This window comes from Cervus elaphus, chromosome 15 (assembly GCF_910594005.1).
Source record: "Cervus elaphus chromosome 15, mCerEla1.1, whole genome shotgun sequence".
NCBI lineage: Eukaryota > Metazoa > Chordata > Mammalia > Artiodactyla > Cervidae > Cervus > Cervus elaphus.
The window spans coordinates 78,082,174-78,108,538 of record NC_057829.1 but is presented as its reverse complement, the minus strand read 5'-3'; the positions used below and the strand labels follow the sequence as shown (position 1 = coordinate 78,108,538).

The 26,365-nt window shown below is 34.3% G+C and overlaps 1 protein-coding gene across 3 annotated transcripts in view; it reads right to left on the bottom strand.

The window, feature by feature from the left end:
* Positions 1 to 26,365, bottom strand: part of ATRNL1 (attractin like 1) — a 744,737-nt gene that overhangs the window by 519,568 nt on the left and 198,804 nt on the right. For 2 of the 3 annotated variants that reach the window (XM_043926138.1, XM_043926139.1), the window contains exons 19-20: positions 22,839 to 22,976; positions 1,052 to 1,145 (exon numbers count right to left, since the gene is read on the bottom strand). In XM_043926138.1, the coding sequence (XP_043782073.1) occupies positions 1,052 to 1,145; positions 22,839 to 22,976 (232 nt within the window). The remainder of the gene's footprint in view (positions 1 to 1,051; positions 1,146 to 22,838; positions 22,977 to 26,365) is intronic. The other variant, XM_043926140.1, reaches the window with a different exon arrangement.

Below are 26,365 nucleotides of genomic sequence, written 5' to 3'. Positions count from 1 at the left end.
ATTGTAAAGTAATTAGCCTCCAAATAATAAAAATAAATGAAAAAAAAACAACAACAACAACAAACTTGCTCTGCTCACCTTCTCTTGAAAACCTATGACACTTCAGAGACTAGCCAAAGACATGTTTATCTAACATGAGAAGTGCAGGATAATTCTACAGCAAATAATGTATTTGTTCTAAGTAAAAACAAGCAGAAAGATCATTTTCCAAGGCTAGCAGATTTCTTTAGATATAAACTTTTATTTATATATAGATAGATACAGTTTTGGAGAATGCTTTATTAATTTTTAAAATAATTATGTAATTATTATAGCTGGAATTTATGGTTTATGTCAAATACAGTGTATTATATCTAATACAAAGATAAGTGCATGCAGATAAATAATTCAAAACTAGCAAAATGATTTTAACATATAAAGAATATAAGTAAGATAAAGCATTTAAATAACCTGAAAAAACTACTTTCTAAAGTTACTTCTTTTGGAGGTAGGTGAGAATCAATCTTCAGATTAACAACTAAATTATAAAAAGACAAAAACCACTCATAGAACTACTAAAAGCAGAGTAACAACAAGAGTAGGTTCATGTCTAATGAAATAACACAGAAAAAAAAGAAAATGAGTATAGAAACCAACTGAAAGGCTTAATGAGATTTTGATGGTCAGGATTAACAATAAAAGATTTAAAACAAAGAAATGCATAGAAACATTGAATTTCAGTTCTTTAACAAGATGTAGAGGAAAATTATAAAGAGAGCCACCCAGATTTGAGATTGGATATAGAAGATGTTCTAGAAAAAATAAAAATATTTCTTTTTATCAGAAAGGTAAAAAAGACAAATATTCTATGGGCTCTGTTTTAAAGCTTCCATAAAACTGTCATTTAAAGGCTTAACTTCTCTGAAGATTGATAAAATGCAAATCAGCATAGTTGATAATAATATTGGTTACTTAACTAATACAACACTAAACTTCAAAGGGAAACCTGTAGCAATTAGTTCAACAGCACAAATTTAACCCACAAAAGTTCTATAAAGTAATTTTTACTTACAATTGGCATTGATCACCTTTTATTCCTTTAGTTGTGCAGAAACATTTTCCTGTGTGCATATGACAAATATTTGCATGGCCACTGCATGTACAAGCTGTAAGTCAAAACCAAAATGATATTGAATATTCCCCATCACAAACATGTACATCACATTTCAGGGAAGATTTTATTCTCTTATTTTTAAAATCATCGATTATCCTCTTGCCATCCAAAAACTAGGGTTATGACATGGGTTATTTCTAATTAAAGGGAAGTTAATTTACTCATTTAAAATTTTTTGTGAAATGTTTCAAAGTCTTTGGAGTATCCTTAAGTCTAGTGTGGATCCGAGTATTTATCTCATCCTTCTATGGACGTTTTTCCATTTCTATTAAGTACATATACTTAATAAAATGAGTTTCAAAGAGCACAAGATCTTTAGAGTCAAACAGCTTAGCTACAAAATGCACATCTATTATCACTAGTATGTTGACCTTGAGAAACTTATATAACCTCTCTAGTTTTAGTTCTCTGTCTTCAAAAGCAGGGAGACACTCTTGGGACTTTTGCGAGAATTAAATGAGATAATGTATTTTAAATTCTGAACACATATCAAGCATTTAATAAATTTAACTATTACCTCCACTACTGTTACCACTGCCAACAATAAAATAATATAGTTTTCATGTATTATATAAAAAGTTTATTTGCCCAAATATCATTCTTTTAAATTTCTGAAGTCATTCTCAGTTGTAGTATTCCAGAATACTACCTGAAACATGACAGAGTATAATAGTTATACCCAGTGAATTTGGTTCATATGAACTCATTTCATTTTCTTACTCCACATTCCTTTGTTAAAGATCAGTGTTCCAAATATTTAGGACACAAACCTCATACTTCATTGTGCCCAACGTCTAATCAGCCAGTAGGTTCTAGATTCTACAAGGAAGCATCTTTCTTGTATCTGACCTTTCCTTTCCACTGTGATAGCCATCATTCAAAGTCCTGTCACTCACACTCTCTGACTGACACCAATACAATTCAGTAACTGATCATTCCACCTTCAGTTCGGCTACAATTTCATTCCTCAACCTTCAGACATGTTTGAAGAAGATAGGGCTGATCATGCCATTAGGGCTTTCAAAAACTTTTAATGAGAACTATTGTGTTTCTGCACACAATCAGCTAGTTAAACAATCGACTGATAAAAATGAAATTATTTGGCTTTTTCCTGATTTTCATACACGTTTAAAAATGAGATAATGAGTCACTACTTTGATCAAAATATAAAACACTGTCATGTGGAGTTTGCTTGTGCATTCAGGATACCTATCATCTTCTGCCTCTTTTTTAATTATTTTAATAGGATCCATTAGAACTTTATAATTATGGAGATAATTGTCATCCCCACATTTATCCCCACTGAGAACCACTGATCTAATTAATTTGTATTCCTAGGATATTAAATCTATGTGGCAAAATATTGCAGAAACTAAGCTTCTCATTGCTTATGATTACATGCTTTGAAAAAACACATAATGTACAGTAAAAACATACAATCCTGCATACACACACACAAAAATTTTGGTAGTAGGTAGATTTTTATGAACCTCGGTTTGCTTTCTTTCAAGATTTTCTTTCTTCAAGAGATAGGAATACCAGACCACCTTACCTGCCACCTAAGAAATCTGTATGCAGGTCAAAAAGCAACAGTTAGAACTGGACATGGAACAACAGACTGGTTCCAAATTGGGAAAGGAGTACGTCAAGGCTGTATATTGTCACCCTTCTTATTTAACTTATATGCAGAGTACATCATGGGAAATGCCGGACTGGATGAAGAACAAGCTGGAATCAAGATTGCCAGGAGAAATATCAATAACCTCAGATGACACCACCCTTATGGCAGAAAGCTAAGAAGAACTAAATAGCCTTTTAATGAAAGTGAAAGAGGAGAGTGAAAAAGTTGGCTTAAAACTCAACATTCAGAAAACTAAGACCATGGTATCTGGTCCTATCATTTCATGGCAAATAGACGGGGAAACAATGGAAATAGAGACTTTATTTTGGGGGGCTCCAAAATCACTGCAGATGGTGACTGTAACCATGAAATTAAAAGATACTTGCTTCTTGGAAGAAAAGCTATAACCAACCTAGGCAGCATATTAAAAGGCAGAGACATTACTTTGCCAACAAATGTCCATCTGGTCAAAGCTATGGTTTTTCCAGTAGTCATGTATGGACATGAGAGTTGGACTAGAAAGAAAGCTGAGCGTCGAAGAATTGATGCTTCTGAACTGTGGTGTTGGAGAAGACTCTTGAGAGTCCCTTGGCCTGCAAGGAGATCCAACCAGTCCATCCTAAAGGAAATCAATCGTGAATATTCCCTGGCAGGACTGATGCTGAAGCTGAAATTCCAATACTTTGGCCACCTCATGCAAAGAACTGACTCATTTGAAAAGACCCTGATGCTGGGAAAGATTGAAGGCGGGAGGAGAAGGGGATGACAGAGGATGAGAAGGCTAGATGACAGCACTGACTTGATGGACATTAGTTTGAGTAAGCTCTGGGAGTTGGTGATGGACAGGGAAGCCTGGCATGCTGCAGTCCATGGGGTCACAAAGAGTCGGACACAACTGAGCTACTGAAGTGAACTGAGGTTTTATTAGAAAAGATTTCTACATAACAGTGTTTTTCCTTCATAAAGAATATGTAAATAGATCAGATTTACGTTTGTGAATAAACTCTGGAAACACAATATGTGAGAATTACAGAAATGAATGACAAGGTACAGAAACGCAAGGAAAAGGAAATTATCATGAGCAAAAAAGGAACTCAGATGTACTGATGACAGGTAACATCATAAATAGTAAATGAATATAACATGACATCTTTTAATATTAACTTTAGTTTCATAGTAATGCTATTTGTATTCAGAACTACACTAAAAAACAAATGATATACATTAATATTTTAAAACTTGGGTAAACATTTTATTTATCCTTATGGCAGAGCTAAATAATGTCATATTTGCAGTGTTTCTTTAAAGAATTATCATTGAATAGTAACTTTAATAATTTCTGAGGCAGAAAAAAATTGTGTTAAAACACTTTTCAATGTAAACTCATTTTGAGAGAATTCCCTTGAGGTGCTATACTTTAGGCTAAAATGGCACAAATGTATTTTAAATTCAATTGTTTAAAATGTATATTTTATGACATGACAATGTTGAAATTATTCTGTTGTTGTCAGCATTTGAGGGTTTTTTTTATGCTGAATAAGCACCTATAAAATCATCATACTGTGGCCTTTTGTTTGGTAAATTTTATATGATGATAATTTTACAGCTTAGATATACACTAGAGGAACATTATGTGGTCACATGGTATTTCTGTTTCCCTATAATATAAATTTTCAATATCAACTTATAACCAAAACTAAAAAATAAGGATAGGAAAACAAATGCTATAAAAGTTATTCAAATAAACTGTATATAAAGAACATACTTTAAGAAAACAAATCAAACAGTAGTCATTGGCAGTATTTGTTTCAAAGTCAGTTTACGTGCTTAGAGCTTTAATTTCTATGTCATTGCTATTTCTCACAAACACATATAACTTCTGGGAGTTGGGAAATCATGTCCATTTAATTTCCTTTCTATGTTTCTAGCATAATTATACTTGATATTTAGTAGATATACATCAGGTTTCACATATAGTAAGAATTCTGGCAAAGACAAATGTTCAAACAGCCACATGACTTAAAATTATATTTTTCTTCTTATATTTTTACTTACAGTTCTAAGTCCAAATATTCACCATCTGTGGCTTATGCAAATGAGAAAAAAACATAGATGCTTCTCTCTGATATAAATCAATATGAAATGTTGATATCAATATCTTAGCAATCTGATTTTTCTCACTAAAAATTCAAAAATTACAACTATTATCACATATTAACCTGTTGCTCAGAGTATGACTTTGTTTTCTTCTGGAAAGTTAAGTGTCATAATTTAAAATATGTCATTTCATTTATGACATTACTTTGTTTACTTGGGATATTAGGTACCTGTATTTGCCTAAATACAGAGTAAATGGGAATTGAAGAAATGATTCTTTCCCCAACAAGTAAAGTACAGTGGAACTCAGTTATTCTGTCCTTGTTCCAGTTGTTGGATGCTACTGGGTGAAAGGCAGTACTCTAGAGCTACTCTGAGAATATGATGGTGAACAATAATCTACAACTTAAGGACTGGAACTGCCAAGTAAACGGCACTGTTTTGAGGATTTAAATTACAGACTGAAAAGCCTTAAAGTGCGAAGAGGGCTATAAGTTTCATATTTTACATTTCAAAGCCATCTAACATATTGAAAAATGAAAAGAAACTCTTAGCCATCTGTTTAAGAATTAGTAAACTATATCTGTGAGGCCAAGTCCTCATTTCCTATTTTTAAATGGCCCATAACTTGAGAACAGTTTCTACATATTGAAACAACTGTGAAGGAGGAGGAGGAGTTGAAGCTGGAGGGAAAGAGAAAGAAGAGGAGGCAGCAGTAAAGCAACAATAACACCTGGGTCAAAAAAATAATTATTTGCTCTCTGATCCTTTAGAGAAAAAAAAAATTGCCAACTCCAGAAATATAATCAGAAAGCCTGGAGTCACATAACTTGTCAGTTTTACATTCTGAATGAATATTAAAAACTAAGATCTCATTTAAAACCAACAAGGGGGCTTCCCTGGTGGCTCAGTGGTAAAGAATTCATATACCAAGGTAGGAGACTCAGGTTCAATCCCTGATCTGGGAAGATCCCAGATAGTGGCAATTAAGCTCGAGCGCCATGACCACTGAACCTAAGCTCCAGAGCATGGAAGCCACAACGACTAAGACCACACACCACAACCAATGAAGCCGGTGTGTCCGCTCTGCAACAAGAGAAGCCACTGCAAAGAGAAGCCTGCGCGCCACAACTAGAGAAAGGCCCACACAGCAACAAAGATCCAACACAGCTGTAAATAAATGAATGAAATTTATTAAAAAAACAAACCGAGGTTTTCGTTTTCCTTTTTGACAGAAGAGGGTTAGGCATAAACATTGAAAAATTTTGACCAAAATTAATTTCAACCCAACCATTCTGGAATTGTATTTTTAATATCTTGTATTTAGCTTGGATAAATGAGTAACTTTAGTCATATTTCATTTTCTAACACTAGCAAGATAAATTTATTGAATACCCCTAATCACCACCATTAGTTTTTTACCTCTTCAACTTTGACTTCTTATATTTTATTTCTTTAATCTGTAGCTTTCATTCAGCTAAAAAAGTAGGGCAAAATGTTAATACCCTGGGCTAGAGAAGAGGCAAGAATGCCACATACTATTAGAATCTATTCACAAACCAAACGTCAATAATAAGTGAAATACCAGGCGTTTTTTCCCATATTCAGCTCTACCACCTAAAATTACTGCTTGGCTCAAGTTCAAATTCTAAATTCCAAATTACTGAATTTTTATCATGCCTCTTTTCAAAGCTGCATTGCTTTCAATGGGATTATTTTTTAAAGTTGCATTGAATTGCAAAAACAGATACACAGATAAATACATAGATGCACAGATATATACACAGATAAAATTCACAGACAGACAAAATAGAGAAGAGAAAGCTTTTCATTGTAGAAAAAAATCTGATATTGTAGAAAGGATTACAGAATTAGAAAATCTCCATTTGGAAAAAAAAATCATAAAAATAGTGGATAAAAGTTTGAAAAGTAATATGATATTCACATAGTCTCAAAGTATCTCCTACAAGACATTTTTCCATTAAAGGAGAAAACAGTAACTTCATAGTGAAGAAATCTGGCAGACACCACTTTAACCAAATGTTCATAGTGAACACTACCACTTGCTGAATGACGACAGCATGTAACTCCTGATGTGGTGAGAAGAATTTAGCATAACTACACGGGGATTTCTGCCAAAAGTGTGTAATCAAATGTTATGATGAAGAAATGTCACACAAAGCCAAACTGTAGTATATTCCATGTTGCTGTTGTTCAGTTACTGCTAAACTGTAGTATATTCAATGTTGTTGTTCAGTTACTAAGTCATGTCCGATTCCTTGTGATCTCACAGACTGTAGAGACATACAAAAATAGGCCATACAGGTTTCCTGCTGCTGCTAAGTCGCTTCAGTCGTGTCTGACTCTGTGCAACCCCATAGACGGCAGCCCACCAGGCTCCCTCGTCTCTGGGAGTCTCCAGGCAAGAACACTGGAGTGGGTTGCCATTTCCTTCTCCAGTGCGTGATTCCACGACACCCTAAAGCAGAGCATTATATGAAACCTTTCCTAAATTGAAATGGTATAAAACAAAGGGGATATTAGCATGGACACATCTTGCTAAGAGTGTACAAAATAAATCAAGACAAAGCACAGATGCTCACAGAAACAATTCTAAGCTACAGCAGCTTGATGCTGAGATGATGAGTGTAATTCCCAGGGAAGGAGTTTGGTGGTGCCACTCATAGCTTGGGGGGTTTGCTGTTTCTGTAATTGTTCAGTCAGTCAGTCATGTCCAACTCTTTGCGACCCCATGGACTGCAGCACACCAGGCAACCCTGTCCTTCACCATCTCCCACAGCCTACTCAAACTCATGTCCGTTGAGTTGGTAACGCCATCAACCATCTTGTCCCATGTTGCCCCTTCTCCTGGCTTTACTCTTTCCCAGCATCAGGGTCTTTTCTAATAAATCAGCTCTACACATCAGGTGGCCAGAGTATTGGGAGCTTCAGCTTCAGCAGCAGCTCTTCCAGTGAATATTTAATGTTGATTTTCTTTAGGGTTGCCTGGTTTGATCTCCTTGCAGTCTAAGCGACTCTCAAGAGTCTTCTCCAGCATCACAGTTCAAAAGAATCAATTATTCAGTGCCCAACGTTCTTTATGGTCCAACTCTCACATCCATACACGACTACTGGAAAAACTACAGTTTTGACTATACGGACCTTTGTCCACAAAGTAATGTCTCTGCTTTATGACAGCTGTCTAGGTTGGTCATAGCTTTTCTTTCAAGGAGCAAATGTCTTTTAAGTTCATGGCTGCAGTCATTGTCTGCAGTGATTTTGGAGCACAAGAAAATAAAGTCTGTCACAGTTTCCATTGCTTCCCCATCTATTTGCCATGAAGTGATGGGACCGGAAGCCATGATCTTCGTTTTTTGAATGCTGAGTTTGAAGTCAGCTTTTCACTCTCCTCTTTCAACCTTCATTAAAAGGCTCTTTAGTTCCTCTTCACTTTCTGCCATAAGGGTGGTGTCAGCTGTGTATGTGGTTATTGATAGTTCTCCCTGCAAATTTGATTCCAGCTTGTGCTTCTTCCATTCCAGCATTTCTCATGATGTACTCTGCATGTAAGTTAAATAAACAGAGTGACAATATACAGCCTTGACGTACTCCTTTCCCAATTTGGAACCAGTCTATTGTTCCACGTCTGGTTCTAACTGTTGTTCCTTGACCTGCATACAGGTTTCAGGAGAGAGGTAAGGTGGTTTTGTGTTCCCATCTCTTTAAGAATTTTCCATAATTTGTTGTGATCTACACATTCAAAAGCTTAATGTAGTCAGTGAAGCAGAAGTAGATTTTTTTTTGGAGTTTGCTTGCTTTTCCTATGATCCAACAGTTGCTGGAAATTTGATCTCTGGTTCCTCTGCCTTTTCTAAATCCAGCTTATACATCTGAAGTTCTCAGTTTACCTACTGTTGAAGCCTAGCTTGAAGGATTTTGAGCATTACATTGCCAGCATGTGAAATGAGCAAAATTGTCCAACATTCTCTGGCATTGCCTTTCTTTGTAATTAGAATTAAAACTGATCTTTCCCAGTCCTGTAGCCACAGCTAAGTTTTCCAAATGTGTTGACATACTGTGTGCAGTATTTTTATAGCATTATCATTTAGGTTTTTAAACAGCTCAGCTGGAATTCCATCACCTCAACTAGCTCTGTTCATAGTGATGCTTCCTAAGGCCTACTTCACTTCGCACATCAGGATGTCTGGCTCTAAGTGAGTGACCAGACCGCCATGGTTATCTGGATCATTAAGACCTTTTTGTACAGTTCTTCTGTGTATTCTTGCCACCGCTTCTTAAACTCTTCTGCTTCTGTTAGGTACTTGCCATTTCTATCCTTTACTGTGCCCATCTTTGCATGAAATGTTCCCTTGTTATCGCCAATTTTCTTGAAGAAATCTCTAGTCTTTCCCATTATATTGTTTCCCTCTATTTCTTTGCATTGTTCGCTTAAGAAGGCTTTCTTATCTCTCCTTGCTATTCTCTGGAACTCTGCATTCAGTTGGGTATATCATTTCCTTTCTCCTTTGCCTTTTGCTTCTCTTATCAGCTATTTGTAAAGTCTTCTCAGATAACAGTTTTGCTTTCTTGCATTTCTTTTTCTTGGGGATGGTTATGATCACCATGTCCTGTACAATGTTACAAAATTCCATTCATAGTTCTTCAGACACTCTATCTACCAAATCTAATCCCTTGAATCTATTTGTCACCTCCACTGTATAATCATAAGGGGTTTGTTTTAGGTCATACCTGAATGGTCTAGTGGTTTTCCCTCTTGTTGTTCAGTTGCTCAGTGGTGTCTGACTCTTTGTGACCCCCATGGACCACAGCATGCCAGCCTTCCCTGTCTTTCATTATCTCCCAGAATTTGTTCAAACTCATGTCCATTGAGTCAATGATGCCATCCAACCATCTCATCCTCCATCACCTCCTTCTCTGCCTAACCTCAATCTTTACCAGTGTCAGGGTCTTTTCCAACGAATTGGCTCTTTGCTTCAGGTGGTCAAAGTAAAGGAGTTTCAGCTTCAGCATCAGTCCTTCCAGTGAACATTCAGGGTTGATTTTCTTTAGGATTGATGAGCTTGATCTCCTTACTGTCCAAGGGACTCTCAAGACTCTCAAGAGTCCCTTTCTTCAATTTAAGCCTGAATTTTGCAATAAGGAGCTCGTGACCTGAGCCACAGTCAGCACCAGGTCTTGTTCTTGCTGATGTATAGAGCTTCTGCATCTTTGGCTGCAAAAAATATAATCAATCTGATTTTGGTGTTGACCTTCTGGTGATACTCACTGTAGAGTTGTATCTTGTATGTGGTAAGTTCTATGTTTGATAACAATAAGCATCAATGTTACTGGCCTGATTCCTATAACTATAATGTAGATAAGAGAATTCCCAGCTTTTAAAAAATAAATCCAAAAATGTTTAAGGAGAAGAGGGACATCAAGCCTATGATATTTAATTGAGAGATAAGAAGAGAAAAAACAAACTTGAAAGAATATCCTAAACAACTTTTCTGTGTAAAATTATGCTCCCCAAAATTAATAGACCTTTTTGACTTGAAAAGATTAAATATATCTACACTTAAAAACAGATAATAAAATATACTTTTATGCATTCTACTTGTAAGTCAGTAAAAACATGATAACTGTATGTGAAGAGTTCCTTGTTTTTCTTGTATGTTACTAATGGTTTGCTTTTATACTTTTGATTGAAGGGATGTGGTTAACAATATATAAAATAAAAAATGATTTTATTTCTCAAGAAAAGATTAGTCCCTATTTTTTAAAAAAAGTCACCCCATGTGAAGAAATATCCAAATGCCTTCTATTAGCAACAATAAAATTCATAATCACAATATAGCTTTGAACTTGAAAGAGTTAAGTGCTGGCAGATAGAAGAATAAACAAAATATACTCTTAAAATCATTAAATATATAAATCATATAGTATAGGGAAATAAATATTTTTGATCTCAGCTGAAAACATTTATAGGATGATACATTCATTAAAATGACCCCCAAATTAATAGGTTAGTGAAATGAAATGTAGATGGTAAGCTTAGGGAAGTCAGACACCAAGATTCTATTCTATTATCTGAAAAACTAGAAACTGAAAAGAATTATATAAATTCCATTTTCTTCCTTATCCAAACTTCATATAACTCCTTTTATCGTTACTTAATGAAAAATTTATATACAAAATATTGGATTATTACTCAATAAGTTATTAGTACAGACTGAAACACCATTTATAATTATTAAAACTAACCCTCATTTAGAGAAAAACAATATATATACTTTGAGTCAATATTGCTCCTTGCCTCTATTACAGAAAAATAAAAGAAAACTGAAAAATTAACATGCCAAAAATCATAACCTGCTTTTTACCTCTGGCTCTAAAGTGAAACAATTGGTTGAAATGTGAAAGCTGCTAGCCAGAAAGTCTGAATTCCACTTTCTCTTGCATTATATGAAAATGAGTAAAATGTATCACACAAACATTATATTTTCTTAGCAACTAATTCAGCAATGGACTAACTGTATACTAAGCACAGTACTGCTACCTATGTAATAGGACACAGAGATAATATACAATGATTTTTTAAAAAGTAAGACAAAACTTTTCTCATCAAGAAGTTCACATTCTACTTAGAAAGACAAGAGAACAATAACTTACAAAAACACTGATGGCTATCACCCTGAAGCTACAAACACTGCCTGAAGTCAGGATGGAAAGTACAAGTTTTCAGGCTGAGATTTCCCCTCAGCTGAGATTTGAAAAATGCTTGATGGAGTCCAGACGCACAGTAATATCCAGGAAAGTAAAGATCAGAAAAACGGGTGAAGAGTTGGGTTAATATAAAGAAGCGATTGGAAATGAGGTGAAAAGAAACACAATATTGTGAATATCATAGAGAAGAACAAATGATCAAGTTAAAAAAAAAGAGAGAAGATGATCTATTTAGGAATTATTACAATGGGTTAAGCTAAAGTAAAGATAAACACAACCAGACAATGGCAGTTCAATCACGGCTTTGAAATGCATAAGAGTTGACCACTGTTTATATCTGGGATTCAGCAGAAGTAAGTACATACTTGCTTTGGAGCGTAAGAATCTGGCAGTCCACATTTGAATTCTGGTCCCATCACTTACTGGCTTAACCTCTTAGATGACTTTTTGGACCTATGTCTTTGGTTTACTCCTCTGTAAAATGGATGTAATAGTACATACTTGAAAGAATGCTTAGGTGAGGATGAAAAACATTAGGGAAATTTCTTAGCAATATTTCTGATATAAATAAACTATTAAACATTAGTTATATATTTTTTTAATAGAATGCTTGGAGCTTGGCTGACTAGGAAAATGTCAGAATCTTAAATGTGGTCACAGAGAAAAAGAGAAGTAAAGATGTGGCAGAATATGAGAACCATGGTAGGATATTAAACCAGAAATATCACTCAGGGTCAGAGCATAAAAGGCCTTGAATGTCTTGTCAAGGAGTTTTTATTTCACAGATACTTTGGAAGCAATGAAAAATTTTGGAAATGGTCATAAAAATCACTGATTTTTTAGGGAAGAATATGTGTCCTTGTCTTCCAATAAAGGAGGTATAAAGGTGGATTACAAATGGAGAGACTGCATAAAAAGAGGGTAATCGTTCACTAACTCAACAAATATTTAGTAAGAATCCATTCCATTTTAGGGCTTGGTGGCTCACGGTGTAAAGAATCTGCTTACCAATGTAGGAGAAATGAGCTTGATCCTTAGGTCGGGAAAATCTCCTAGAGAAGGAAATGGCAAGACCTCAGTTTTCTTGCTGGGGAAATCCTATGGACAGAGGAGCCTGGTAGGTTACAGTCCATGGAATCGCAAAAGAGATACAACTTAGCCACTAAATGACAAAGAAAAGACCATGAGGACCTAAACTAATAAGGGGAATGGAATACAAAGGAGGGTACAGATATCAGACACAATGTGGAGTCTGTCTGGGGCACAAGGGGTGAAGAACAGGAAGAAATCAAAGGTACCATAGAAATCAAGCCTAAAGATGCAGGTGAAGGGAGAACATTCTTTTAAATAATAGTTACTCAATGTAGTTTATGAACATTAATTTAAATAATAGTGGCCTTCTACAGAAATGTTTAATAAGTCAAAAATAAGTTAAAATTGCTTAATAAAGTAAGCTGTTAAACATACAATTTATGCTAAACATACAACTGTATGCTAAATATACAATTAAATGTTTATATAGTTGCTTTAAAGCTTAAAAGCATAGACCATGGTTATTGTAAAATTAGTAAATTTTATTTACTAAAATTTGAAAGAAAAGCAATATAAAAGGTATAGATAAAATTATATGTGATTAAGAAAAAAGCAAACACTTACATTCAGATCTTATGATATATAAAAATGGACTTTGAAGAAAGGCATTTCTTCCTAAATAATATGTTAAGACAGATTTTAATATGTTTATGAACTATTTACAGAGAGTATTTATGCTGGTGCTTTCTTGCACCTGCTCTAGGCATTTCTAATATATAATTAACTTTGCCACCATCACTAAGTAGTTTTTGAGAAATGAAAAAGTGTGTATGTAAATTGGTATTTAGCTTGATTTTGCTTTCGAAAAAATCTGTATCAGAAAAAGCTAAATACATACTGAGAGTTTCTTAGTTAACCTCTAATTTTCTGTAGCATACCAAATAAATGTTTTATATGTTTTAGAATATGACTAGTACCCCCAATTTAAATTCACCTCTTCATTTTCATCCTACGCCTGTCATTCAAAGCTAATAGGAATTCCTCAACATTTGTAGGTTTAGGGTTAGAGTCATTTTTGTCTTTAAATTATAATACCTTATCTTACTTTTTAAAAAACAAATTGTGCCAGATCCTTGCAACATAAAACCTAAAGTAAAACATGATGAGGAAGCTAAGCACTACATCAAGCAAAACTAAAGGGAAACCTTGAACACTTAGATGGTTTCCATCTTGCCCCCAGTAGGTTAAGTATTGTTATCTGGTCCCATCACTTCATGGCAAATAGATTGGGGAAGCAGTGGAAACAGTGGCTGACTTCATTTTTCTGGGCTCAAAAATCACTGCAGATGGTGATTGCAGCCATGAAATTAAAAGACACTTACTCCTTGGAAGGAAAGTTATGACAAACCTAGATAGCATATTAAAAAGCAGAGACATTACTTTGTCAACAAAGGTCCGTCTAGTCAAGGCTATGATTTTTCCAGTGGTCATGTATGGATGTGAGATTTGGACTGTGAAGAAAGCTGAGCACCAAAGAATTGATGCTTTTGAACTGTGGTGTTGGAGAAGACTCTTGAGAGTCCCTTGGACTGCCAGTCTATCCTAAAGGAGATCAGTCCTGAGAGTTCATTGGAAGGACTGATGTTGAAGCTGAAACTCCAATATTTGGCCACTTGATGCGAAGAGCTGACTTCCTAGAAAAGACCCTGATGCTGGGAAAGATTGAAGGCAGGAGGAGAAGGGGACGACAGAAGATGAGATGGTTGGATGGCATCACCGACTCAATGGATATGAGTTTGGGTAAACTCCGGAAGTTGGTGATGGAAAGAGAGGCCTGGCGTGCTGTGGTCCATGGGGTCACAAAGAGTCGGACACGACTGAGCAACTGAACTAAACTGAAAACCATCGAATAGGTTTTCTTTCTTTTTTTAATTCCTTAAGAGAGATATAGTGAACTTGCTAATGAAGAGAAAGCATTCATGTGACACACTTCTTGGTCAAAAACTTACAAATCAGAGGTGGAGATATTCTACATTATGTCTAGGAGCCTAAAAACCATTAACCAAACGCAAAAAATCCAAGAAAAAATTTTAGTGGGTAAACTCTGCAATAAAAAGTAAGAAGGGAGATCATAAGGAAGGTGCCAAAGTAAGCCATGCATGGAAAAGTTCCCAGCTCTTAAAAATTCACTGACTAATATCTCTAGCGGTTTCATGAGACAGCCCACAGACAGTTCTTGCAAAAGGAATCTAAGAGAAAAGAGGAGTAAACTGCATCTTCTAATAATCCACAAAGATCATTCTAAAATACCTGACGATGTCAGGGCCAAACAGTTTTCATAAACTCTTCTTGTCCTTAAAATTCCTTTTATGAGGACAAAAAGGATGAAAAGAGCTTGAAAGATGGAGTAGAAAAAGAAAACAGGGCTACTGAGCATTTGATGTAAAGGAACACCTTTACAAGATAAACAAAGGATATCAAAAAATTAGTATAAGGACTTCCCTGGTGTCCAATAGTTAGGACTCCATGCTCCCAATGCAGAGGCCGGGGTTCAATCCCTGGTCAGGGGACCAGATCCCACAGGCCACAACGAAGACTGAAGATCCCACATGCTGCACCTAAGACCCAACCCAGTCAAATTTTTTTTTTTTAAGATTTAGTATAAAAAGAAGAGAAACTAGCTAAAAATACTACAGAAACTGTGCACTGACCGTCTTTTTAATCAGGCAGTTGAAATGAGCAACTCTATATTATTTTAAAAGGCTCTCTCATTTTCTTAAATTTATATAAAAATGTCATTCAAGAGAATCTTAGGTCAAAGTATAACTTCATGACTATACCCTATGCTAAATATCACCATATAGTTATGCAATTATTCATTTAGTGTCCTCGCTTTGAAATATTTAAAATCTCATATTGGCATTTCTTGGCCACACAGGATGATAATGTATACTCAGAAAATACACATGCTTAACTTTGTTATGTCAAAATAATCAACAGAAATAAGATTTCCATATCCAGTGATTTTTGTTATCTGCATTTTTAGAGTATTCAGCCCAATGCTCCCATTTTGAGAGAATTAAACTCTTACATTTAAGAAATGCTCAAGTTCATTTGGCTATAAATTTTCAACTTCTATGAACAATCTGCAATATGTAAGAAAGGTTTAAAATGAAAAAAAATCTCTTATTCCAGCAGAGAGAAGGAAGAGTTCATTCATCTTCTTTATTATCCTCAAGTCTCAGAGAATAGCCCAGTGTGTTTATTAAAGTTTTAACTGTTTCTGTAAAAGCCTGCTATGGACAGATATTAATAGCATGCCAAAAAGAAAAACATAAGTTTTGCTAATAAGAAACAAAGGTAAAAATAGAACTGTCACTATGTTGAAAGAACTCTTTATATCCCATACTGAAAAATAATTTTCTTTAACACTATTGAAAGTAAAAATATACAGAAAGAAAATCATATAAGTATACTATTTAAGAACCTAGAAAAATAATAATAAAATGAACTAAAAGACATAAGCAAATACAAAATCAGATTTACTAAAACAAGTTATGAATGTAATGTTAGAGGAAAAGAATTTATTCATAACATCAACAAAACCATTTAGACATCTTGCAGTGAACTAAAAAAAAGTAAGACCTAGATGAAGCAAATTATTCATACAAGATTGCATTTTATAAGATTTTCTTAATGTGGATCACTTTTAAAGCCTTTACTGAATCTGTTACAATATTAATTCTGCTTTATGTTCTGTTTTTCTGGCCACAAGGCATGTGGGATCTTAGTTCCCTGACTAGGGATCGAACCCACACCCCTTGCACTGGCAGGTGAAGTCTTAACCACTAGACCACCAGGGAAGTCCCAAGACTGCATTTTTTTAAATGTCTGTATATTTCAGTATGGAGAGCTTTTTTCTTATAATACATTTTATGAATAATGAAACCAAAAAATACATGTAAATATATTAAAATATTTTTAAGATTAATAACATTATAGCTCAGTTTCTTATATTCAGAGACAGTTGTGAAAACATGCAACTAATGACAATCACATAAAATTGAAGCTTGTAAACTGCCCTCAATTTCAAGGGCCTACCCAGATACTGTCATTAAAACGAATCTCTTAGTCCCTGATTCTGTCATTCAGCTTCTACATAACACTATTAAAGCACCTACACAATGTTCAGTTGATTCTAGAACAACAAGGGTTTTGCTGATGCCAACCCTCTGTGCAACAGAAAAATCCTACATAATTTGTAGCCAGGCACTCCATATATGCAGTTCCTCCAGATACCAGGTTCCTCCTACACACAGTTGTACATCCTCTATACACAAGACTCAACAAACTGCAGACAGTGTAGCACTACAGTATTTACTGTTTTAAAAATTCCTGTGTAAGTGGACCTGTGCAGCTCAAATCTCTGTTAAGTCAACTGCATATAAATTTAAGTCCTAACACACTACTTTGCATATAGGAAGTAGTCAATAATTGGGGAACTGAAGAATAATCCTTCATCACAAAGTAATACAGTATATTGAGTGTTGAATTGTTGTAGCACATTGAGCTGCTACTCTTAATGAAATTTTCACTTATTTTCTCTACTAAAATATATCAGTCATACTGGAGACAATATAGCAAAAGTAATACTGTCCCACAAATGTGATTCATACACTTATATTAAAATACTTAACTCTAATGATGTTATAAATAATAATAATAACATGCAATAACAGCTTGCATTATAAAGCTAACATTTCCTAGAAACACGTATTATTTCCTGTTTATTTAAGCCTCACAATAAATTAAATTCAGCTGCACTCACCCAAGGAGACAGTGACAGTACCAGTATATAAGTCCAATCAATGTGATTTCGAAGCCCAAACACTTAACAATGTTATGTTCTTTTATAGCTACAAATACAGATAGACATATAGACAGACAGACAGATGTGTGTGTGCATGCTCAGTCGTGTCCAACTCTTTGCGACCCCATGGACTGTAGCCCATCAGACTTCTCTGTCCATGGAATTTTCTGGGCTAGAATACTAGAGTGGGTTGCCATTCCCTTCTCCAGGGGTCTTCCTGACCCAGGGACTGAATCTATATCTCTTATGTCTCCTGCGCTGGCAGGTGGATTCTTTACAACTAGCGTCACCTGAGAAGATAAATAATTACCAGCACCAGAATAAGTATGCTATCAAGGAATCTGGCTGAACATTAATAAGAAATAAAATAGCTTAATAACAAAGCACTTTCAAAGTTAACTGCACTAATAGAAGAGCCATACATATACCATAGTTTAAAAACAACTAATAAAAGTATGTAAGTACATTTATATATTTACAACAATGTTAAAGGGCTTTAGTAGGCTGAATTTTTAAAAGAATATCTAAAGCTACAGTACATTTAAGCCTTACCATTTAAATATAAGTCTATTTCCTCACTTCCCTTAATATCACTATGGACTTTGAATTTTAATAAATGCAAATACTAAGGGAAAAATGAACTTTTCTCAATGAGGTGAATGAAAAAATGAAGAAATAAACTTTGCCTCTCATTTCTTTATAAGTTGATTTTAGCCTTTACCACATTAAATATAATTCACTGCATGTGGCATATTTTTTATTTATTTAGATAACAAATGTGGCTATAAGAAATAAAAATGAATTTCATATATCACATCACCATAGAAAAGTCACAGACAGCAAAATATTATTTTGCCAAATTTGGGAAACAAGGAAACTATAAGGAATTATTTAAAGCTTCATAAACTACCAGAGAATGTGCAACAGTAAAAAAAGAAAGGTATTTATCTTTCATTCTCTTTAATTTTCTATTGCATTGTACCTCAGCTCTACAGATGTATAATGTCAGCAACAAAAATAATATGAAATAACTGAATTAATCTTAAACCTAGCAGAGAAGTATGACTCCCAAAGGGAAACATATTTCTAAAAGCACTCTGCCTGTCAAAATAATAATAACTTATTTTAATTTAAAACAGCTTTTAGCTAATAGAGTTATTTGAAGGTTCCTTTTGCCTATGTCGGCAAAAAAATTAAAATAATACTTTGCATAATCTGCATGACATTATATTCTTGGATTATTAGATATGCACCAAAGCACAAGCAATAACAGAAAAAAAGAGATAAACTGGACTTCATCAAAACTGAACATTTTTGTGCCTTTAAGAACACTGTCTAGACAGTGAAAAGACAGCCTATACAACGGGAGAGAATATTTGCAAATCATATGTCTGATAAGGGCCTCCTAACTAGAATAAGGGCTTCCCTGGTAGCTCAGTGGTAAAGAATATGCCTGCCAATGCAGGAGACGCGGGTTCGATCCCTGGGTTGGAAAGATCCCCTGGAGAAGGAAATGGCAACCTGCTCCAGTATTCTTGCTTGGGAAATTGCATGGACAAAGAAGCCTGATGGGCTACAGTCCAGAGGTCACAAAAGAGTTAGACAGGACTTAGCAATTAATAACAATGACTAGAATATATGAAGAACTCAGAATTCAACAACAAAACCAAATAATCCAAATAAAAAGTGAACAAAAGTCTTGAATAGACATTTATCCAAAGACATACAAGTGCGAAATAGGCACATGAAGAGACCAAAAAAAAAAAAAAAATTGAACAAATATTTGTACACCCATATCATTCATCGCAATATTACTTATAATAGTGAAAAGATGTAAGCAACTCAAGTATTCATCAACAGATGAACAGATCAAGAAAATGTAGTATACATATACAACAGAATATTATTCAGCAATAAAAAGGAAGGATATTCTGACACATGCTAAAACATGAGAGAACCATAAAGACATCATGATAACTGAAAAAAGCCAATCACTCAAGGACAAATTATGAAAATTCCACTTATCTAAGGTATCTAGAGTAATCATATTCAAAATGACAGAAAGTATAAGAGTGGCTTCCAGGAGCTGGTGTTGAGGAATGAAGATTTATTATTTAATGGTTATATAGTTTTAGCTTTGAAAGATGAAAAAACTTTCAAGATGAATGGTAATGATGAATGCACAATGTGAATGCACTTAATGCAACTAAACTACACACTCTTTTAAGGAAAATTTTATGTTACGTACATACCACAATTTTTTTAATTCTTTTTTAAATGGTCAAGAACTTGAATAGACATTTCTCCAAAGACTATATACAATGGCCAACAACTTCATCACTAGTCATGAGGAAAATACAAATCAAAATGACAATGAGAAATATTTCTACACCTATCCCCACAGCTAGAAGCTTTTAAAAAATGTAAAATAATAAGTGTTGGCCAGAACATAAAGAAATTGGAATCATCCACAGTACTGAAGGGAATGTAAAATCATGCAGCCCCCATGGAAAACAATTTGAACAACTTGGCAGCTCCCCAAGAGGTTAAACATAAAATTACCAAATGGCCCAGCAGTTCCTCTTCTAGTTGATACATAAAACAGCCAAAAACTTGAAATCCCTCCCAGAAAACATGTGCAGTAATGTTCACAGTAGCAGTATTCACAACAGCCAAAAGTTGGAAAAAAAGCAATGTGCATCAATAAATAAATGGGTAAAACTATTGTGATATATGTGTACAATGGAATAATATTCATCAGTAAAAAGGAATGAAGTATTGATAGATACTAAAAGAAAGAATATTAAAAATATTATAGCTAAGTAAAAGAAGCCAGTCACAAAGTCACACATTTTATAATATCATTTATATGAAATATTCAGAATAAGTAAATACATAAAGAAAGCAGATTAGTGATTGCCAAGGACTTGGGATAACTGCTTAATAAGTATGATATTTTCTTTTGGAGTGATGAAAATGTTTTGGAACTTGATGGAGTTGATGGTCTCACAATATTGTGAGGGTACTAAACGCCACTGAATTGTGTACCTAAAATGGTTAATGTTATGCTTTGTGAATTTGACCCCAATTTAAGAAAAACCCTCTAAAAATGGGGTTATGGATGGAAGCAACATATAAATAACAGAAAAATATTAAGCAAATTATTTCACAAAATCCCCATGCACTATTATATAGACATTAAAATTATTTGGAGAGCATAAATAAAATAACTTTTATAAAAGTAAATTAAAACAATTCTATATAAATATTTGAAAGGTTGCAAACACATATAAATTGCAATATAAAAAAAAAAAAAGAATTTTTTTTTTTCCTTAAAGTCACGGAAACAAAGCATTCATGTGTGTGTGTGCATGTGCGTGTGCGTGTGCATGTGTGTGTGTGTCTGCGCTCAGTAGCTCAGTCATGTCTGACTCTTTGCTGTCCACAGAGTTTTCCAGACAAGAATACTACAGTGGGTTTCCATTTCTTACTCCTGGGATCTTCCCACACGAGGGATCAAACCTGTGTTTCCGGCATTGCCAGGCAGAATCTTTATAACCTGCACCACCTGGGAAGCCCTATTTTTAATCATAAATAATCATCTATCTAATCTATCTGAAATACATTTTATTTCCAATGAAATTCTTGGCTAAAGAAAATTCAGTAGTAAAAAGCTTTGGAAAACAGGATGGTTCTTTTTACTCAGCAAACATAAAATAACAAAATATAATACTATGATTATAACAGACAAGCTCTGAATTTTTTGGATTCCATTGTACAGATATCTCCTGCAGCTTCTTTACACATTGAACACAGCACTAAGCTGTGGCTTTTGGCGAAGGGTTCCTGAATCCTCCCTGTTCACATTAACACTACTTCTGCATTGATAGTCAAGAGTTAGGTCTAAGAATCATATTTCTTGCCTGTTAGTAGTAGCACTTTACTTTACTTAACTTCTTTGTATAGTTGGCTGTACCTAAAATGGAAGCAATTGTGATTCCTCCCTTACAGTTGTCTTGAAATGAGACAATGAATATAAGCTATGAGTACAGTACCTCAAGCACAGAAAATCCAAGTGTCAACCAATTCATGTGTTAGAGCCTCAATCAGGGCAGAGCAAAATTTCCACTCACCAGCAATGAATGGAAACCTGCTATCGCCAGAGCAATTTCGTTGACTCTAAGGCATAAGCTCATCATCCTGTCTTCTCGACTCTGAGTGTAAATTTGAGTCATTTCGGAAGATTTAAAGAACCAAGAATCACCCTAGAACCTAAACTAAGAGACTAATTTAATTATCTTAGGGAGTGGCCTAGACATCCATATTTTTTAAAAAGCTCTCCAGGTGGTTTTAAAATGCAGGTAGTGTTAAAATTTTTGTCTAGATCAGCCCCAGGCCCAATTCTCTCTAAAGATTCCTCATCTTACCACAGCTTTTCTGTGAGTGCTATTCAGACACTCTCCATTTAGAAAAAATAGATTGAAGATTTAAGGAACAAGGACCAACTTAGAAATGAAGAAGGATTATTGAAAAATTACAATCTGAAAGAAATTTTTTTTTAAAGAAAGACCAAATTTTCTTTTTAAAAAAATAGGAAGAAAAAAGTAGCAAGACAGAGAAAGAAAATAAATAAAAGGATTTCAGGATCAAAAAAATGAGATGGTAATTGTTAGCACTTACAATGCTCTTTTAATGTGCTTTAATTCCTATTACATGTGCCTCCATTACACATGATCTCATTTGATCTTTACAACAATCCAATGAAGCATTATCATTTCACTTTTACATATGAGAAAAATGAAGCACTCTCTAAGGTTAAGTGAATTAACCAAAGCCATACATTTAAACAGTGGCAGAATTGGAATTTCAGCCAACGACTGATTCCAAATCCATTCTCTTAAACTTTATGCTATATCACCTTGTCAAAACCAAACAAACAAAAACTTACCGGATATAAGGCATACACAAAGTCTTTATTTCTTATTTCTAAATTAAAATGTAAAGTGATCACTATTATTAAAAATAAGCTATAAGCAGTAATTTTTTTCAGAATACTGAGATTACACATAATTTCTAAATTTAATTTGTCTGCATTTACTAAGTTTCCTACAGTAAATATGTATTCATTTTCAAATGAGAAAAAGTAGGGGTTTCTTAAAGCAAGTATATCACAGAATTTTTATAGTTCATAGTCCTCAATAAATACAAATTATCTTCCAAAAATACTAAGACAATGGAAAAAAACTTCCTTAATAAAATATATTTCCACAAGAGGTACATCTTTCTTAATTTTCTTTCCTATAGTAAAAATACACTGAAGTGAAAGAAAAAATAATTACCTGTACACTGTCCTCCATTGGTTGGATCACCATAATAACCTGGCATACAGTCTTGACACTGCTTTCCTGTGGTAAGATTTTTACACTGTTCACACACATTATTATTGATGCAAGTGCTATGTCCATTACACTGGCAAGCTAAAGAAAATAGTAAAAAAAAAAAAAAAAAAGAGGTTGATAATATCTACATAACAATATCAAGTATAACTGCCATAAAGACAAAGAATTTATTTTACAAATCTGAATGACAGCAAAGTACAAATGGCATTTCCCAAGTGTTTTTTCTTTTTTTTTTTTAACATATGTCTCAAAATATTAACATGGGACAAATTTTGCCTATGATCTATAAAACATAATGCTAAAAATTAAAGTGAAACATAAATGTTATAGCTAAGGAGAGAATGAAAGGTTAAAGCATTAATCCCTCAATCATTCAACTCTTTTCAACCCCAGGGACTGTAGCCCACCAGGCTCCTCTGTCCATGGAATTCTCTGGGCAAGAATAATGGAGTGGGTAGCCATTCCCTTCTCCAGGAGATCTTCCCAAACAGGGATCAAACCTGGGTCTCCCAAACTGCAGGCTCATTCTTTACCATCTGAGGCACCAGAGAAGCCCAAGGAAGGAATTCATTTCAACATATTCCTTAAAGATGCATGTGACTATTATGTCTATTAAGTTAACACAAGAATAAATAACACAGCTCTGATAAAGATGCCAAAATGTATCAATTATCTTTTGGTATAATAAAAAAGGATCAATAAATACAGAAAACTGTGTGATGATGCTAAGGCCTTACTTCAAGAAAATACATTAGTGTAAAATTTAACATAATTTATGTTAACATAAAAGTTAACATAATTTAACTTTTAAATTAATTTGTATAAATGTTTATCTTCTTTGGGCAAGAAAAGCTTCAAGGCTTACTAGAAATTTTACTTGAAATGTGAACTAAAACAAAGAAATTTGAAGCATGAGATATTTTATATCTTCAAATGAGATCTAATATATTTTCATATTAATATTACAATAGAATTTTAAAATTTTAGGTGAGAAGTAAAGTTTATATATGAAAGCTCCTGTTTATTGTCTATTGGGGGCATAATATTAACTTATTTTGGTAGCTTCTTGTCGAAACATCATCATCATTTTCATCATTATTACAACTATGATTTAATTAGCGCCCTCACCTCAAACCAGGAAAGCCACTGTTAAATCGATTGCAATAGTCTGTGCTGTTATCTATTCTGCTTTGTCAGTTCACATACTGCATCAGTTTTCTTTTTTTTTTTTTTTTCTTTTTTTTTTTTCTTTTTTTTTTCAGTTTTCTTAAATACTGTAACTACTACCCCACTGTAAGATAGAGTACCAAGTGCTATACATGAATTACATAATTTAATCCTCACAACAATTTTGTATGGAAGGTACTATTCTCAGGGTTGTTTCCAAGATCAGGAAGCTGGGATTAAGTAACACATCTCATCAATAGCACCAATAAATGAACAATCAGGATGTATGAAAGATCAGATATTAAACTTCATACATACTCTATGTAGAAAATTTGAAAGTAAGAGGGAAATCCCAAAAGACTAGCTCATCAACATGAGTTAACATCAAAGGGTAAAGAAAAAGAGTAAAAAAATAAATACCTGTATCTTACATAAATTTTCAGAGGCATAATTCTACTGTAACATAGTATAAAAATGACATGCAGCCATCAGGGAAAAATGTACAATAATCTTACTCCTAATAACACTGAGATAATTACAATATAGTTTTCAAATTTTATATTATAAAACAGCTAGGAGAAAATTTAATAGCAAGAAAAACATTCATAATAAATTAAGTAAAATAAGAACTCAAATATTATATCTAAGTGAAGTGAAGTGAAAGTTGCTCAGTTATGTCTGACTCTTTGTGACCCCATGGACTATACAGTCCATTGAATTCTCCAGGCAAGAATACTGGAGTGGGTAGCCTTTCCCTTCTCCAGGGGATCTTCCCAACCCAGGGACCAAACCCAGGTCTCCCGCATTGGAGGTGGATTCTATACCAGCTGAGCCACAAAGGAAGCCCAAGAATACTGGATTCAGTGGCCAACCCTTCTTCAGGGAATCTTTCCGACCCATATCTAGAATGACCACAATTATGTTTTGAAATGTATAAATATGCCCATAGAAAATGGTAGTTATCTTTGTAAGATTTTTCTACATTATCAATTTTCTTTATGGAGAACTTTAGTAAAGATTTTTCTACATCATCAATTTTCTACTATCAACTTGTATTACTATTATAATAAGAAAAAATAATGCTAAGAATTTTAATTTTTTAAAATTGTGCTTTAAACTTTAAGTCATTTTTTATAGAAAATTTTATGTAAGGCCACTAGGGTTGGTTCACTCGGCTTAAGTACTTAAAAAAGTATTATCTGAAAAAGTCAGAATAAGAGATAGGTTACTAGAAGTATTTTAATGAAACCCCTGGCTACATTTTTTTCATCAGAAACATAAATGCCTTAACTTCTGAAAAATTAGGAAATTTAGTAATCTCATCTAATATCCTCCTCAAAGATTACCAATGAAATAATAAGAAAGTTTGCCAGCAACAACAGGAATTGGAGTGTGATGTTATTGCTGTGGTTATTCAGTCTCTCAGTCACGCCCTACTCTATGTGACGCCATGGACTGTAGCATGCCAGGCTTCCCTGTTCTTCATCATCTCCGGGAGCTTGCTCAAACTCATGCCCATTGACTTGGTGATGCCATCCAACCATCTCGTCTTCTGTCATCCCCTTCTTCTCCTGCCTTCAGTCTTTCCCAGCATCAGGGTCTTTTCTAATGAGTTGGCTCTTCATATCAGGTGGCCAAAGTATTGGAGCTTCCGCTTCAGTATCAGTCCTTCCAATGAATATTCAGGACTGATTTCCTTCAGGATTAACTGGTTGGATCTCCTTGCAGTCCAAGGGACTCTCAAGAGTCTTCTCCAACACCACAGTTCAAAAGCATCAGTTCTTCAGCTCTCAGCTTTCTTCGTGGTCCAACTCTCACATCCATACATGACTACTGGAAAAACCATAGGTTTGACTAGATGGACCTTTACTGGCAAAGTGATGTCTCTCCTTTTTAATTCATTGTCTGGGTTTGTCATAGCTTTTCTCCCAAAGAGTAAGCATCTTTTAATTTCATAGCTATAGTCACCATCTTCAGTGATTTTGGAGCCCAAGAAAATAAAAGTTTGTCACTGTTTTCACTGTTTATTCATCTATTTGCCATGAAGTAATGAGACCAAATGCCATGATCTTAGTTTTTTGAATGTTGAATTTTAAGCCAGTTATTTCACTCTCCTCTTTCACTTTCTTCAAGAGGTTCTTTTGTTCCTCTTGGCTTTCTGCTATAAGGGTGCTGACATCTGCATATTACCTGAGGTTATTAAAATTACTCCCAGCAATCTTGATTTCAGCTTGTGCTTCATCCAGTATGGCATTTCACAATAATAAGTTAAATAAGCAGGGTGACAATATACAGCCTTG